Source organism: Podarcis pityusensis (assembly GCF_964106645.2).
Source record: "Podarcis pityusensis genome assembly, chromosome: 6".
NCBI classification, from domain to species: Eukaryota; Metazoa; Chordata; class Lepidosauria; order Squamata; family Lacertidae; genus Podarcis; species Podarcis pityusensis.
In genome coordinates this window covers 61,941,043-61,957,504 of record NC_138030.1, presented here as the reverse complement: position 1 = coordinate 61,957,504, position 16,462 = coordinate 61,941,043, and the positions used below count along the sequence as shown (strand labels likewise).

At 41.7% G+C, this 16,462-nt stretch overlaps 1 protein-coding gene across 2 annotated transcripts in view; it reads right to left on the bottom strand.

Moving 5' to 3' along the window:
• Positions 1-7,385: 7,385 nt before the first annotated feature.
• CACHD1 (cache domain containing 1) overlaps positions 7,386-16,462 on the bottom strand; it is a 120,852-nt gene continuing 111,775 nt past the window's right edge. For both annotated transcript variants that reach the window (XM_081011733.1, XM_081011734.1), the window contains exons 25-27: positions 15,719-15,796; positions 14,608-14,709; positions 7,386-9,857 (exon numbers count right to left, since the gene is read on the bottom strand). In XM_081011733.1, the coding sequence (XP_080867859.1) occupies positions 9,619-9,857; positions 14,608-14,709; positions 15,719-15,796 (419 nt within the window). In that variant the 3' untranslated portion in view covers positions 7,386-9,618. The remainder of the gene's footprint in view (positions 9,858-14,607; positions 14,710-15,718; positions 15,797-16,462) is intronic.

Sequence of the window (16,462 nt, the reverse complement as noted above, 5' to 3'; positions counted from 1 at the left end):
CGTTAGGGATCTTTCTTTTCTGCTTTTGCTTTGTACTTGTTTTCCTATGGGGGCATGGAGTTTGCATGAGCTTTCCAGACACTTAGATTTAGCCACGTTTAACAGCCTCTGTAGAAAAAAACTAGGGGCATAAAATGTGAAACAAATCTTTCTGTTTTAGAAATATGGCCCTTTTGTATTTTGTTTAATAAATATTTCTTCATTTTTACTTTTTGCATTGCTCTGCTGCTTTGTTGCTTGCTGCCCTGCACTCCTTTGGGACAGAATACAAATTTATTTAAAAAATAAGTATTATTGTCGTTTAAAATGGCTTTCTTGGTTAACTAAATAAAAATTTAAAAAATCGCAAAAATATGTTAAAAAATTATAAGAAAAGAAGAAAAAAACCAAACTGACTCAGAAGTTAAAAACACAAAGGACGTAAAATCTTGTTTGGTTTCAACAGCCACCAGGTCAGCTGGATAAAAATAAAATAAACAGATGGGGTCAGAATGAAGAACTCCTGTTGAGTAGAGAAATTCCACCCCGCCTTGTGACCCTCCCAGTTCTACTTCTGCCACCCACTAACAATGGAGGAACACAAAGGTCACTCTGCCAAACATGTCCCTTGAAAGAGGGCTTGCCAGTAGAGTAGTAGCCAAGCAAATGGTCCTGAAACTTGGTGTTTTGGTGGTGGGGTCAATCAACCCAGGGTCTTACTACCACCATGCAACAAATATCAGGCCCAATCACTGCTTCAGCAAGCTTACTGGCCGGTCTGCCCCCCACCTTCTGCCCGAGCTACTAGGCAAGGCAGAGCTGTGGATGTGACACTGGCTCCATTGATCTGTAAAGCCCCACTGATGGTGGGGGGAAGTTTGGATTCTGCCCTCTTCTGTTTTATGGTCTAAAAACACCAACAAAACAGTTCTATAGCAAAATCAATATTTTCCCCACCTTTCAATTAACTTATTCATGAAAGTTAATAACTAAAATTAATTTTAAGGATTCCCTGTACTCTTGGCTCTATACAAGCAGCAGTTGTTAGCAGTATTTCCTGGGAAATCATTAGTCACACATTGCAGCTGACTCCTGTAGTTAAAGGTTGCTGAATCCTCCATATTGGAATTGTTATAAATAACCTGATTGCGCTTTACTTAAATGCCAGGCCTGGGCAATACAATCTATAACATCCCATCATAGACTGGTTGGTTCCACACTTAATTACCCCTTCACTTTCTACAGCTGCAAGTTGTATTTGGGCTGCATTTTTGTATTTCCAGTTGCATTAAACATTGCACATCAGTAAAGACCAACACCTATTTGCAGGCTTTGTCTGACAAACCGGACCAATCAACTGTCTGATCCTGTGATTGGCTGCACGAGCAAGCCAGTATTTAAAGTACCGTAAGTAAAACTTAGAATATGGGGTGTTGCACTGAAATGATTGGCTAACCCAGGATAGCTACAGACTTCTGATACTTGTGCCCTAATTGGTCACCCTGATATTACCTGTGTTGAGAGTGGGACAGAAGTAATGCATCTGCTTCTAAGAACACTGTAGCTTAGTTGGTGCTCCTATGAGTTGATGGTGCTGCTGCTACTGCAAGTGTGGCATGCATGGTTTAACTACTTCATGCAAAGTTTTTGCACAGAGCTGATAGATTTGGGCAGAGGGCAAATAGAACTGGTGACCATTTCCCTTTGTGATAACCTAATGTCACTTTGTCAGCACTTCTTGCGTCTCAGATATTTGCCAGTTTCCTTTTGCAGCGTGACTGCAGGTGACAATCGGCGTAACAGGAAAAACTTGCCCCACTTGCAAATGCAGGACTCCGCTCCCTGCAGTTTGCAACTGAGCAATGACTTCACTTATTTATTTATGTAGTCAATTGATATATCACTTAATTTTGATTGTCTCTAAGTGGTGTACAAGTAACTCAGTACAATAATGATAAATACCAGGAGCAAGACTGTAGCAGCATATCATAGGACTAGGACCATGAGGTCAAAACAGTCTCCCAACACTATTGTCTGGACCAGGGGTAGGCCTTCTCAATCCGGCCTGCGGACGGTCCGGGAATCTGTGTGTTTTTACATGAGTAGAATGTGTGCTTTTATTTAAAATGCATCTCTGGGTTATTTGTGGGGCATAGGAATTCGTTCATTTTTTCCCTTCAAAATATAGTCCAGTCCACCACATAGTCTGAGGGATGGTGGACCGGCCCACGGCTGAAAAAGGTTGCTGACCCCTGCTCTGGACAGAACCCTGTTGGAAGCAGTGAAGAAGCCACTGTAAAACAGCACCCAGTACCCATCCCACAGAGCCAGTCCAGGAGGATACCATGGTTAAGGGTACCAAAAGCCACAAGAGACTGAGAAGCAGATGCATTACCTCTGTCCCACTCTCAACACAGGTAATATCAGGGTGACCAATTAGGGCACAAGTATCAGAAGTCGTCTGCTTCTGCTACTGCTCTCTCTTTTGCTATATTTGTATAAAAGCCAAGAGACTTTGAAATACTACCCATCCATTCTGGGCAAGACAAATAGAAATGCAGTTGAAATTATGTTCATCTCAGGACACAGTTGACTAGAGATTTGAACATATAAGAAAGCTACTTTAAGAAAAAAAATCTGTAATGTACTCACAACATATTAAGTTTGTAACCTGCTGGATCATTAAAATCTATGTTCGCCTGGTATCCTGTGTCTTATTGTATAAACACACCTTGTATAGCAACGTAACATCCTTCATCTTGTTAAATATGGGTTTGCAGTCGATTTAACAGCTAATGTTTTATCATTTTAAAACGGAGAGAATAAACCATTTTGTAAAACGAGTAGTTTAGTCTCCAGTGACCAAGTAAATATTTCTTTCCACCTTCTGTTAGCTGGTTTTACAATCTTTATGTAGGTATGGAAACGACTTCTGTTAAGATTCCTAAATGTCATAAAAGGTAAAGTAAATAGTCATTAAAAAGAATCAAAGAATGCAACAACAGCTGCCCATTTCATGAGCTGCAGTGCTTGTCTGGAGTGGTGAACTGCCATTCAATGGTTGAAGGACATTACTGTGAAATATTATGATGCTACTGCATTGTGGTTAGGCATAGCTACTCAACAGAAATCTTCAAATAAATGAATGGAAAACCAGAAGTGGTTCTTCTCTGGTTCAAATGATCCAGAATCATGGAGGATAAATTATTTGATTACTTCCCTGGAGTATGGTGACCAGTTTAAAAATGGACTGCAGAGATTAAACTCTGTTCAATCATCTGAACTTATTCTATAGCAGTTGGCAACCCAACTGAATAAGGCAAGGATGGAGAATCACTGAGAGGGAAAAAGTGGCCATTTTCAGTAGGGCAAGCACTGGAGATGGGATGGCCTTTTAAAACAAGGTGTGAGTACAGTGAGAAGTGAGTTCAGAAAGGCTGTGTTGAGCTAGCTTGTTGGTGTTAGCTTCTATGTTGTACCCACCCTCCTTATTAAACTGCTTGCTGCTGCTGCTGTTTTAAAAAATACTCAGTGCCCCTTCAACACCATTTATTCAAACTTATCACTCTTCCATTTCTCAGCTACCTCCTGCGAGACGGATAAAGGATATGGAATCCTCCAATATTCTATAGTGCCTTTACAGACTGTACTTCACACCTGGTACCATGTGTTGTCTTCAACGTGAAGTTTCGGCTTCCACGTAGTAAATTATTAACAGTCAAACACACGTATACGGACAACACCCACTGCCTGAATTTAATCTTCTCCAACTGAACAAGCTGTCAGGCATGCTCTTAAAGATACAAGAGCATAGATCATCATGGGATGTGTGCACAAAGGGGGCTGCAGAATAGGGAAAAGGATGAGGCAGGGCAATTTGGGGTAGTCTGTGTGCAAGAGAGAGTTGAGAAAAGCAAGGAGGAGGGCAAGGGGGTGAATGTGATAATGGGGTTTGTATGCAAAGGGGGCTGCAGAAAAAGAAAGGGGCAAGGCATGGAAATGGGGGTGAAGATGAAAGCAGATGCATGAAAATGTCTGCAAAATATATTCAGCTGGGTTATTGTACTGGGCCCAGTGTATTACACCCTTTTAGGGTGTAAAGAAGAATTGCTGTGCCTTGGTTTTCATATTGCTAGGCCTTTGGCTTTGGCCCAGAAAATTGTAAGCACATGGGCTTTTTATAGACAACTACAGGAAGTCAAAGATCCATTTCAGCACATTTCTTTTCACTTGATATATAATGATGAGCACCCTGTGGAACCCAGGTTTTCTGCATTATAGCAATTGCTTTTAATTCCTGGGCTAAAACAAATCTATACTGTGTGTCTAGAAAACTCTCTAGTCCAGAGTTTAACACCAGCAAAGTTTCCCACCCTAAAATTTCAATGTATAAATATCTCTTTTTAATTAGCATGAAGTCTGGGGGAAAATATTGTCTGTTATTGCTCATACTGAGTGCACAGTAAAATTATCCTTTATCCTTTGATGCCGTAATCCATAGTAGGGCAACTTATTTAATTGCAGAAAATAATGAGTAATATCTTGAGTTCTGCAGATTAATCAGGCTGAGTGCTGAGTAAGGGGCTTGCTCCTTAAGAGTGCATTATTATTAAAATGGTGTGTGGAAGCACCTAGGCTCTTTTAGGTGCTGTGCTCATTTCAGATTACACTCAGGGATGATAGGATGAAGAAACATGCAGAAGTCAACTACTCAATTAAAAATAATAATAAAATCTAGCTATCTTCTAGATCTCAAGTAAAAAAAGAGAGAGGATAATTTAACAGTAGTGACACAAAGTTAAATCTAGTCATGCCTTTAATGCCCCTATGAAGTAAAAAAATCCCGAAACGTGCATATTAATAGGACTTAATTGTCAGAAGTACACATAGGCAGGCAGCAGATTCCAGATAAAGAGCATGTGATCTTTAAAGTTAAAGCAGAGCCAGCAAAAGCCAAGGTTTTAATCCAGACTAATGAGTCCCCTTCTGTGACCTTGATCTGTAGCCAACATGGGTCTCCTTAGCCAACATGAAGGATGATTCTTCAATTCAACCAATTCTGAAGATGAGAACAGAATGCCAGAAGTCTGTGGCATCGGCTACCCTGCAAGAAAAGTTAAAAGCTATTGTTTACTATTATTGTTACATGCTAACTGTGGGCCAACTGTAGTTAAGCACTACCAGTACAGGGATAAAACAGGTGATAATATAGATGCATGGGGTAGGTGGGATTCAGAGTTCCTGGAAGTGGAATGTCACTCATGGGACATTCCCGCCTGAGGGAGGGAGGGAAAGGTCAGTTTCATCTCCTCCTTGCTACAGTGCTTTGTAGCACCTGAAAGCCCAGGGCATAGGAAACAGTCTTATACTCAGACCACTGGGTCCATTTAGTTAAGTATTGGCTCACATGAATTTCAGAGGACGTTCCTAGTCATACCTGGAGAGGCATGGGATTGAACCTGGGACTTTATGCATGCAAATAATGTGTTCTACTACTGAGCTATGTAGAAAGAAGGTTGATCGCCGAAGAATTGATGCTTTTGAATTATGGTGCTGGAGGAGACTCTTGAGAGTCCCATGGACTTCAAGAAGGTCAAATCTATCCATTCTTAAGGAAATCAGCCCTGAGTGCTCACTGGAAGGACAGATCCTGAAGCTGAGGCTCCAATACTTTGGCCACCTCATGAGAAGAGAAGACTCCCTGGAAAAGACCCTGATGTTGGGAAAGATGGAGGGCACAAGGAGAAGGGGACGACAGAGGACGAGATGGTTGGACAGTGTTCTCAAAGCTACCAGCATGAGTTTGACCAAACTGTGGGAGGCAGTGGAAGACAGGAGTGCCTGGCGTGCTCTGGTCCATGGGGTCACAAAGAGTCAGACACGACTAAATGACTAAACAACAACTGAGCTATGCCCTGCCCCTGCTGCCACCACATGCACGATCTGAGAGGTGCATGTGCCAACCCTCTAGCAGGGATGCTCCTTGTGACCGAATTCTATGCTGCTTTCTTCTGGGAAAACCTTCCTCAACTTGATGCCCTCTAGATAATTTTGACTACAAATCCCATCAGCCCATCAGATGGTAGTTGAGTCTGAAACATTTGGAGGGCAGCAAATCTGGAATATAAACACTGCTGGAAAAGTTGCAAGCTGTGCTAGTTCATCAACAATATGCAAGAACCAACCAGAACAAAGTCCATATTTGAACAGAGTCTGCAAACTGACAACATGGCTACATCAGCTTAATTTTGTTCTTCGTTCTCGTTACCCTCCTGCTTTGTGTAAAAGCTTATTTGATGAAGGGTACAGGAGAACTCAAAGGACTTCTGTGACATTCTGGTTGGTTAAAAAAAAAATGATATTGTCCAATTGTGGGTTTTGAAGTACTTTTAAGTGTGTTGGTGTAACGAAAGCTTTGCACATGTGGCAGTGAGCATACTGTGCCTATCAAAATCTGTAGCTTTTGGATTGATGAGGACATGTGTAAAAAGTATAAAGCTGAGCAGCAGATGGATCAGGTGAACCAGAGCTGTTAAACCTAAGAGGCTGGCCAGAACACTTTCACCCTCATTCTCGGTACATCTCCTTCCCAACCCGCTTCAGATTTTCCGAGTTCACTGGCTTTCCCATCAATTCATCGGTATAAATTTATTCTTTTCCTTGGCTTATGCTCCCGATTACCCTTTCTCCCCCTCCCCCCCCCAGGACACCCTAAGATTGCAGTGCAGCTGCCCATGTGCTTTCCCCCTTTCTCTCGGTAACAGAAAGGAGTAAGGTCATTTCAAACTCTCTGTTGATGCACAATCTAAAAACTGCCTTTGAAGAGGCTCAGCCTGCCCATTCAATAAAGCACTGATTTAGTAATGCTAACTGTTCTCACCCTTCTCAACTGCAATACCTGTTTCAGAGTTTAAAGTCTGAAAGATACACATCTCCATCACTATGGATGGCAAGAATGGATCCAAGCTGCATACAGCACAAGTGTGGGGTATACATTTCCAGGCTGTTTTCACACACCCACCCACACACCCACACACACACACCCACCCCAGTGTCAGGAGAGCCACAGCAGAGAGCGACATCAACAGAGGTTAGCTCTTTTGTCATGTGCCTTTGTTGTGCATTTGCTGCTGCGCTCCTTGCAAGGAGAGTCCACGTCAGTTCGTGTTACTGGATTCCTGTAAAGTCCACATGTATCAGAAAATGGTGACTTCCACATGCACTCTCCACAGCGGTATTTCATGAAGTTTTGAGTTTGAAAAGTGAGACACGAAGATGACACAGTTGGGGGAAGTGACCTAATGTTTGAAGACAATCTACTTCTGAGCTGAAATGAGAATTTGCTGAAACAAAGTTATGTCCAGTTATATCAAAAGGAACTATTCCAAAGTGAACTCACAGACCCATACTTTATATACAGTTTATTCCACTAGAGGTTGTAATTTTATACATAGTATAAAGGGGATCCTGGTAGCACAAGCATCCTTACTTTACCATACTGCTTAAGAACCATTTTTTACATATTAAGTATTAGGTACCCTATCATTAAAACAATATCTAGAGATCTTGTAAAAAACCAAACCAAAACCCTACATATAAATGGATGTTTATCATAAGCACAGTGCAAGAATGTTTTCATAATATTTGAATCACAATGAACAAAATGCTCTGATTTAAAACTAATTGAAAATTATGATGACCCATGTGGCACCCAGCAGATGATGCTAATCACTAAAGCAGTATTAAATTCCAGATAAAGGTGACAAGGGGCTCATCATTAGGGTTCCAAAATAAACCTTTCACAATGGCCCAAAACTTTACAAAGCTCCCCATCTACCTCCCCATGGGTTGATCTATCCATTTAGTGAATGTGAAAAGGGTCAGAAACAACAGACCATTGGGGTGGAAACCAACTGGTGCCCTTACACTCAGGGAAGGGCTTTTGATCCAGCAGACATCTGCCACAATAGAATCCCACCACCACCAAATCATCCTTACACCATCATCTTATAGGTAAAGGTAAAGGACCCCTGGGTGGTTAAGTCCAGTTAAAGGCGACTATGGGGTTGCGGCACTCATCTCACTTCAGACCAAGGGAGCCAGTGTTTGTCCACAGACAGCTTTCCGGGTCACATGGCCAGCATGACTAAACCACTTCTGGTGCAATGGAACACCGTGACGAAGCCTGAGCTCATGGAAACGCCGTTTACCTTCCTGTGGCAGCGGTACCTATTTATCTACTTGCACTGGAATGCTTTCGAACTGCTAAATTGGCAGGAGCTGGAAAAGAGCAACGGGAGCTCATCCTGTCACGGGGATTCGAACCACCGACCTTCTAATCAGCATGCCCAAGAGGCTCAGTGGTTTTGTTTTTTATCTTCCTCTCCCTCAGAGTTCACAGCAGCACCCACATCCCTATAACACCATCCTATACCCTGTTCTAGAGGGTTCCCCAACACTCTAGAGCTAATTTCAGGGGTCACTAGGGCGGGGGGGGGGAGGGGGGTTAGCAGAAATTGCTTCTCCTCTTCCTTCTCCAACCAGAGGTGTCCACTGAATCACCATCCCTTCCACAAACATAAGGTCACCAAGTGAATTCCACCCATTATTGTTTTCTATTTCACCAGTTATGAAGAGTGTTTAAACACTGAATTATCACTGCGCATGGAAGCAAATCCTGCCCAGGTCTGAGAATGAACAGGATGGAGTGTGGGGAGAGGATTCCTCAGTGCTTTAGCCAGGAGGCTTGATACCCCTCCTCCCCACGTTAAAATATATATTTATATATAAAAATACTGTGTTATAAACCATCTTCAAAGTGTACAAAATGACCATGGAAACCAAACCTCAATCATGTAAACAAATCAGCTCACAATTTCTTCATTTTCCCTTTATAGTATGGTGGTGGTGGGGGGAGGAGAATATCCCATTCAAAGGGGTGGCAAGTCTTCTTGAAAAGAACCACAACTTCACCAACACAAATAAAACATAGACTGCATTCACGGAGAGCATCTGATGCTTTTGTTTTTTATCTTCCTCTCCCTCAGAGTTCATGAATGTTTTGAGTTCAATAAATAGTACAAAAATAATCCTTTATTTAAAAAATCTTGAGATGCACTGTTCCAGGTCCCATACAGCAATTTGTAAGTGAAAGGAACGTGTGTTTTTTTCTTTTAAAAAAAAAAACCCCAACAACCCACAAAAAAGCCTCTCAACAAATGGAAACCTCGTGGCAATGTCTATTTCTGGAACTGGCACTTTCTTTGTTTCTGGCTGCAAAGATTTCTGTTCTTCCAGTTAAGGAAATAAACTCTCTCTCTCTTTCTCTCTCTCCTTTGTCTGAGCACACTCTTTTCTTGGCTCAGACCAACAGGGTTCAAAAGGCTCCGTTTACTGTATAAACCTTCCTTCCTGTGTTTGGAGGCCGAACATTCCTACTATTCCATTTTATTGAATGTTATGGCAGGTTCATTCATCATGCTAATTTCTCTTCCACTTCAGAGCCAACCTTACATTTTGGAAATGTAAAGTTTTCATGTGAAATGAGTCCAATGAAGTTAGTCAAAACCCTGCCTCATAACGGTTTAAACGTCAAGTCTCCTCTCAGCTGCATTTTTTCCCTCCCAAGGCCAGAGGTCATTAGCATTCCGCATCTACAGTATGTACTGTGACCGCAGCCTGTAAGTGGTGACTGTGATGAAGTGCTGGGTGATGCAACCTGTAATGGTGGAACTTGTGACTCAAGAGGGCAGCAGTCTGAGGAGGGGTATCCAGGTCTAAATCTTCATCATGATTGCCCACGTCTACACCAGCTGACAATGGGTCGTTATTGCAGGGAGGGTTTTCGCTGTCTTCCTGAGGACTCATAGTACTGTAGCCTGGAAAATATAAAGCCATATTGGTAAGAGGCGATGACTGTATATAGGCAAACAACAACAACAAACTCAGAAATGCACAGTGCTCGATGCCCTAAGCTTCTATTACACCACTAAAATAATGCACCCAAAATGCAGCAATCCTAAATGCCGCTTGGGTGTTGGGATTTATTATTTGTTAAATTTGTATGTCTCCCTGTACCCGCAGGTCTCAGGGCGGTTCACAAGATACAAATCTCCATATAAGAACACAAAATACATAATCAAAATAAAACAAAAACAACCCAATAACCCCCTTGTTTGCTTTCCTCCATACTCTCCCAGGTTTTTGCCTCTATAAAGCCTTGCATTGAAATTCCTGGTTTTCACACATGATTCAAATTTTCATTTGAAAAGGCAACTTTATAATTATACTGCTTTAACTTCTTTGTCCAAGGAGGTCAACAGATCACACTCATGTATGTTTGGGAAAGTATCCATGACAAATCAAATCGGTCTTCAGCCTGAGCAGAACCTGCCAGTTTTGTATGTCAACATAAGTTACCTCAGAGTGGACTCCTAGACAGAAGTGTGGACCTAAACTAGTCAGATGTCACCATAAAAAGGAAGGAGGGAAAACAGCCATCACAAGTCCAGTAATCATAAAGATCTCCCTAACATGGCTACTCCATTTATCTTTTGTACTTAACCATTTGCAATGAAGTAAATGAAAACATGCCCAGAGCTACAATACAGCAATACAAGGAACCTGTTTGGAGCCAGTATAATGTACTGAATCTCTCTTTGGATAGAAGACTCATTGTTGCCTGAGCAAATGCAATTTGTTCAGTGCCGTAACTGAGACACAATGGCATTATCTCTAAGAAAACAAAACCAAAATAAATAACAATTTAAGATCCCCTATGGGATCTCATTTGTGTTTCCTTTTATCTGCACTGATGCTTTGGGGCATTTATCTGCCTTTCAGTTACTGGCAACATTGATTGGAACCAGCACCATTAAAATCCACAGTTTGAGGGGATATTTCAGCTAATTTGTCTGGCTGCACTTAAGTGAGCTTTTGAAGTCCGCTACAAAGAGAGAGAGAAAAGCCCTAAAGATGATGGGGGGTGGGGGAGGAGAAGAGGGTGAGCAATGTCCAATAACATTGCCACCCAAAAATATATGGAAATGTACACATACTCTGTAAATATATGAACAGGCAAGAAATAGTTTTCAATAACAATACATTTTTTTAAAAATAATAGTATTAGGAAAAGAAGGTGCAATGTATGCCTACTTGTTAGAAGTCTTCAGATTTTGTACTGCAAAATTTAATTGAGTGCAGTACCTTACAAATAAACTTGGACAATGCGACATTTTGCATAAATCATCAACAACCAAAACAGCTTCCTACACCCAGCATGCACCACTCCCCTGTGAAAGATTTTTGTTATTACCAAAATCAGTGAGAAACAGTAATACACTCAACATGTAACAGTTCACTGGAATGAACTGGTCTTCCGCCTGCTTCCTAATAGTCCATGACCACGAAGCCACAAAAAGTGTTACTAAATGGCCTGCTTACTCATTTATTTTTAAAAAGCTGTTTCTAGTTAAGCCAATCAGACAAATATTTCCTCCAAAACTGTCAGCTTCTGACAGTCTCAAGGGCCACATAGAGGGGTCCGTGGGGTGGCACCAGGCAACCAAGCTGGAGATTTTTCCATCCCTGCTTTATGGCATCAATACTGTAGGGTGATAAATGCAAGAAAGGCAAGGTTTATTTGCAACATTTGGTGACTGGGGGTGTCTTCCTGCTTGTGATTGTACTTACTGTTATGCAATATATCACTCTCTCAAGTTGTTCTAGACTTACTTGATTCTGCCTTGCTCCCCTTCAAACACAATACTACAATCTCCAACCTGTATTTAGTAATTTGTTACGAAACATCAGACACCTTAATATATCAGCATGCTTCTTTGGAACCATTTTTCACATACTGGGTTATGAAACACATCTCATTTTAAAAGGGAGTTATCTTTAGAAAAGCTAGTGGACACTATAAATTGTCTGAAGCAAGGAATTACAGAGATCCGTTTGGAAGGTGGACACTCTCTAATCTTGTGCCAGTCTCTCTGATTAAAAGGAAACAGGAGAAAGGGGAACGTCTGCCATGTAGATGCCCCAAGGATCCATTTCAGAGCAGCAAACAGGATGAGAAATGCAGATGACATGTTTACAGTCATAAAACGAGGCATCCCAAGTTGGACACGCCCAAAGTCACAAGCTATTGTTCAAGGTCCTTGACTACTTTATGTTGCTTCTGGAAACAGACCGGTAAAAAGAAATTATGCAGTGTTTCAGGGCCACTAAACACACAGAATTTTTAGGGATAACCTTAAATACACCTCTGGGCATACACCTAAATAAAAAAAGCAAAAGTATTGTGGCAGCTTTCACAAACTTATTATGGCATAAGCATTTATGGAATACTGTCCAAAAGCAGCTTGCCAGGTGGGTCAGAACTGCCAGGCTACTTTTCCCAATCTGTTGCTCTTGCTTACTGAGGGGGTGGGGTGAGGAAATGGGGAGATCAGCATGGTGCAAACACACCGGCAGAGCCAATCTGGTGCTCATGTCAGCGCATTTGCACTGTGGTGACCTCGCCACCACCTCGCCATTCCTTCTTTCCTTCCCAGTATGCAGAAATGGTCCATCTGCTGGGAATTTAGTGTAGTGACTCAACCCCACCTGGCAAACCGTTTGTACATGCCACTTCATTAGATGCATGAAGTTTTATTGTGAATTACAGGAACGTGTACATGTGTGTGAGCCGAGAATTGTAAACGGTGAGGTCAGAGGAAAATGAAAGGCAGAAAGTGCATGGACAGCGATAGTTTCATAACTAACAGTGGCCATTCACAAAATGGTAGTTGGTGATAACACAAGGAGTCTGTCTGAGCAACAGCTACTGTTTTGTGATTTAGCACTATTCATGATGTAATAATCACTGTTTCTGAACTTTCTGTGTTTCATTTTCTTCTGACTTCATTGTTTCCCATCACCCTCAAAAACTTATGTGTATGTATACCTGTAACTCAGGGTCTGGCTGCATACCTGTAACCAACTGAACCCACTGTAATATGGAAACACTCATGCGGTATAGTCCTCTCAAATACCTGAACTGCCTCAGAATACACACAGGGGACCAGCATTATACTTCCTACAAGATGTCAAATATACAACACAGGTTTACATTTCCCCCCCTTTCCCTTTTGATTTGGTCCAACGAACAAAACAGAACATGTTCTATATTTTTAAAAATGTGCTAAAAACATGTCTGTCTAACTAGTGTGACATTGCCATGTTTCCTCTTTCAAATTCTGATTTTGTCCACCAGGCACTGATAAAATGCGCCACATTCTTTTACCAGACTATTATTGCCATTGTCATTATTTACCACTTTTTGCCTTCAACCCGCAAGCACTGAAGAAGAATATGGATTCAAATACCTAGCAACAGTATACTGTTGCAAGCACAGAGATAGATGATATCTTTACCCTTGCTTGGTGGTGGGTAACTTTGGAGGTAAGTGAAAAGTGCTAGCACTCGTGTGATATAGTCTTTCCCCATGACTGTACCACTTTGGCACTTACTGGTTTCCCTTCTTAGGTTAGACTTCTTCCTGAAACACATACTTTCCAGGTAGACACAGATTATAATTGGGGGAACACAATCAAATAAGCAAGTGCCTCTTGTGCGTTCTGAGATGTGTATTCGGAGTCTTAATCAGCTCTTCATTTCATGTACCGGGTGGAGATGTTGTCATCTAGAAACATCCAAGGACTCCAAGAAATAAAATACAAACACAGTCCTCTCCCTGTCCCCACATTTAGCAACATAACATATCCGTATTTATAGTAAAAGTGACACGAAGATACAGCTGACAACGCTGGCAGAAACACTCGCTAAACTTATATTAATCCTCTTAGTGGACTCATCAACTTGATACAGGTTTGAAGACTTAGAAGCAGCTGCTCACTCTTGCTAGCAATTTCTCATAGGTCAATTATGTGGCAAAACCCATAGCCCAGCAACAAAGGGAATGCCAGAAAACCCAAATGCTATCAGAATAAACATCTTCCCTACCTATAGCCATATATGGTTGTATAGAATCAATATCTTTTCTTGTGTGTCGCATGTTCTTTGCTCAAATATAATGCACGGCAGGAAGCCAAGACAGCATTCAACTTTTTTTTTTTTTAACAAAAACCTAACACAAGCTTAATTTAACCCAGCAACCAGGAGGCCCATGTTGCTAGAAATTAAAGGCTGTTTTTATAAAACTTGTGCAGTTCATTTCAAACGACACAAAGGAATGAAGAGTTTCTCCTCTTTCCTGGAGAATTCGAAAGACGTCAGGACTAGCAGGAGGCAAAAGGGGGAGGGAGTGTGAGATTAGTGGCGTCCTGCGCCTCTTGGAATGCTGAGAGGTTATGTAATAATGCTGGTGCTATCCATACGATTAAGATACTGAGCACAGACTTAAGCTAAAGGATTCGTGTTGGAAGATCACCCTGACAAAAATAGCTTCTGATGCTGGATAAAGTCTTGCCCTGGAATGGGAAAGTGTCAAAATTGTTTTCAAGTATGGAAGAAACAAGGAGCGGCGTTGGGAACGATCTGTTTGATGATTTGTCCGCAATGCTGCCAAGAGGCAGAAGTAAGATGAGCGCATAATACAGACGTCAGCAACTTCCAAAGTCTTACCATGATCGCTTTCTGTTCCTGAGCGTCCCCAGTAACGGCGCCTACGTTCTGGGCTGTGCGCATGGCGCTCAATAACTGCTGCTATAAACCGGGTGTTGCTGACTAGGAGTGAGCAGAATAAGAAGGGGGGAGGAGGGAGAAAAAAGTTTACACTGAGCACACATTTTCAAATAAAGCATCCATTTAGAAAAGATTTTATGAAAGAGATCATTATAAGGTTGCTGTGGAATTCCAATATTGACCAAACTCCCCCCTCCCTTTTAAAAATCTATTGTTGTACTTTATATGTCCAGTGGAATTCATAATAGGCGCCATCTTCAGCCTTTGTCTGAACACATGAGGGTTAAAACTGTGTGGAGGGATGACGGCACATCGATCAAATTTCTGAATCTCACAACAAGGAGAGTAGCTGCTGGTTTTCTGTCGCAGGGTCAGCACTGTGTGTGCTTCATGACAAATCTGGAAGCAAATTGTACCCACACCTGTCTTTAAGGCACCTTAAGTTACAGCGTTTGCTGCAAAAAATACCAGTGGCAGCTAAAAGCTGGCAAGGCAACCACTGGAACCTGTAGAATAATAGCTGTGATTCAGTTTGCTACATTTATATCTATGTTTCAGGCTCCTTGAAAGCTAGCAAGTCTAATTTAGATTCTGGGAGGTGACTTGGTGTCTGACAGCAAGCATACCGTCAGCGAGGGCACAGAAATCAGCAAGTTAAGATCAACTGCGGTTCATGAGCTGTTTGAACTAAGGGCTGCATTTATATTTGCCAGATTGTGTAAGATCTTTGAAAGAATGTAAGGAGGCAGGAGGTGGAGTGATACAATGAACAGAATGTTGGCCCAGCTTCAAATCACTGTTCAGCCAGTGGGTGGCTTTAGGGCAAGTCAATAATTTTCTATTGTTGCCTCCAGTCTGTAAGCAGGCAAATACTGCAGTGTCACTCGCAGGGTTGATGCGGGAATGATTGGGACCCAAAACCGTAAGGCACTTTTGTCATCCTGATGGTGATAAATGCTATGTGTTGGAAAGGCATGTGGAAGAAACAGCACCGAGCCTCATCCCATAGTCTTCCCCACCTGCAACGACAATGTGACTGCTTCATACTTACTGATTCCTCTGTCTTCGTGACTGTCGTCATCCCTCTCGTCCCTCTCATTCTCCAGGTTGGACATGCGGACTGACATTTCTACACACCATTACAAACAGAGAATTGCAACTGTTAAGGGTGAAGATGTTGCATTAGCCTGCAAAAGTACCCAGCTTTGGAAATGGCCATGAGATGCCCCCCTTTTTTCCTGAGAACAAGAGATCTGAGGTCCAGAAGCCTACTGCCAACCATTTTAATATTTTGGTTAAAACTATGGACAGCAAGTACTGAAAGGGAACGTACCAATATTGAAAACAAGGGTGCAAACTTGTTAACCTCTTGCTTTCCTTTCTTGAGCCACTTCAACAACAGTTAGTCACAAACTATGGGTGACTTATTTTGACTTAATTACTACTGAAGCAGTTGCCTATTAAAACTGCTATCATGAAACTCAATTTTTTCAACAGCGCCCTTAAAAAATATTTTGCTTATCATGCTCATAGGGTCAGTTGTGAGTGTGCTAGCATAACAACTGTTCATATTTGTCAGATAATGGGCTTCCTACAGTCTATGTTCAGAAGGCTCTGGTTATGCTCTTAAGTTTTTTATTGAATGGTGGCTGTTTCTTAATTCCTGTGACTGCTTGTCCAGGACTAGCACACTGGCTGTCAACATTCACGGGGCACACTATTTAGTTTAATTTTAGGAAACGGTATAATAAAATGAGGAATAATGCGCTTGTTTTTTCATTTCATAAAGAGAAAT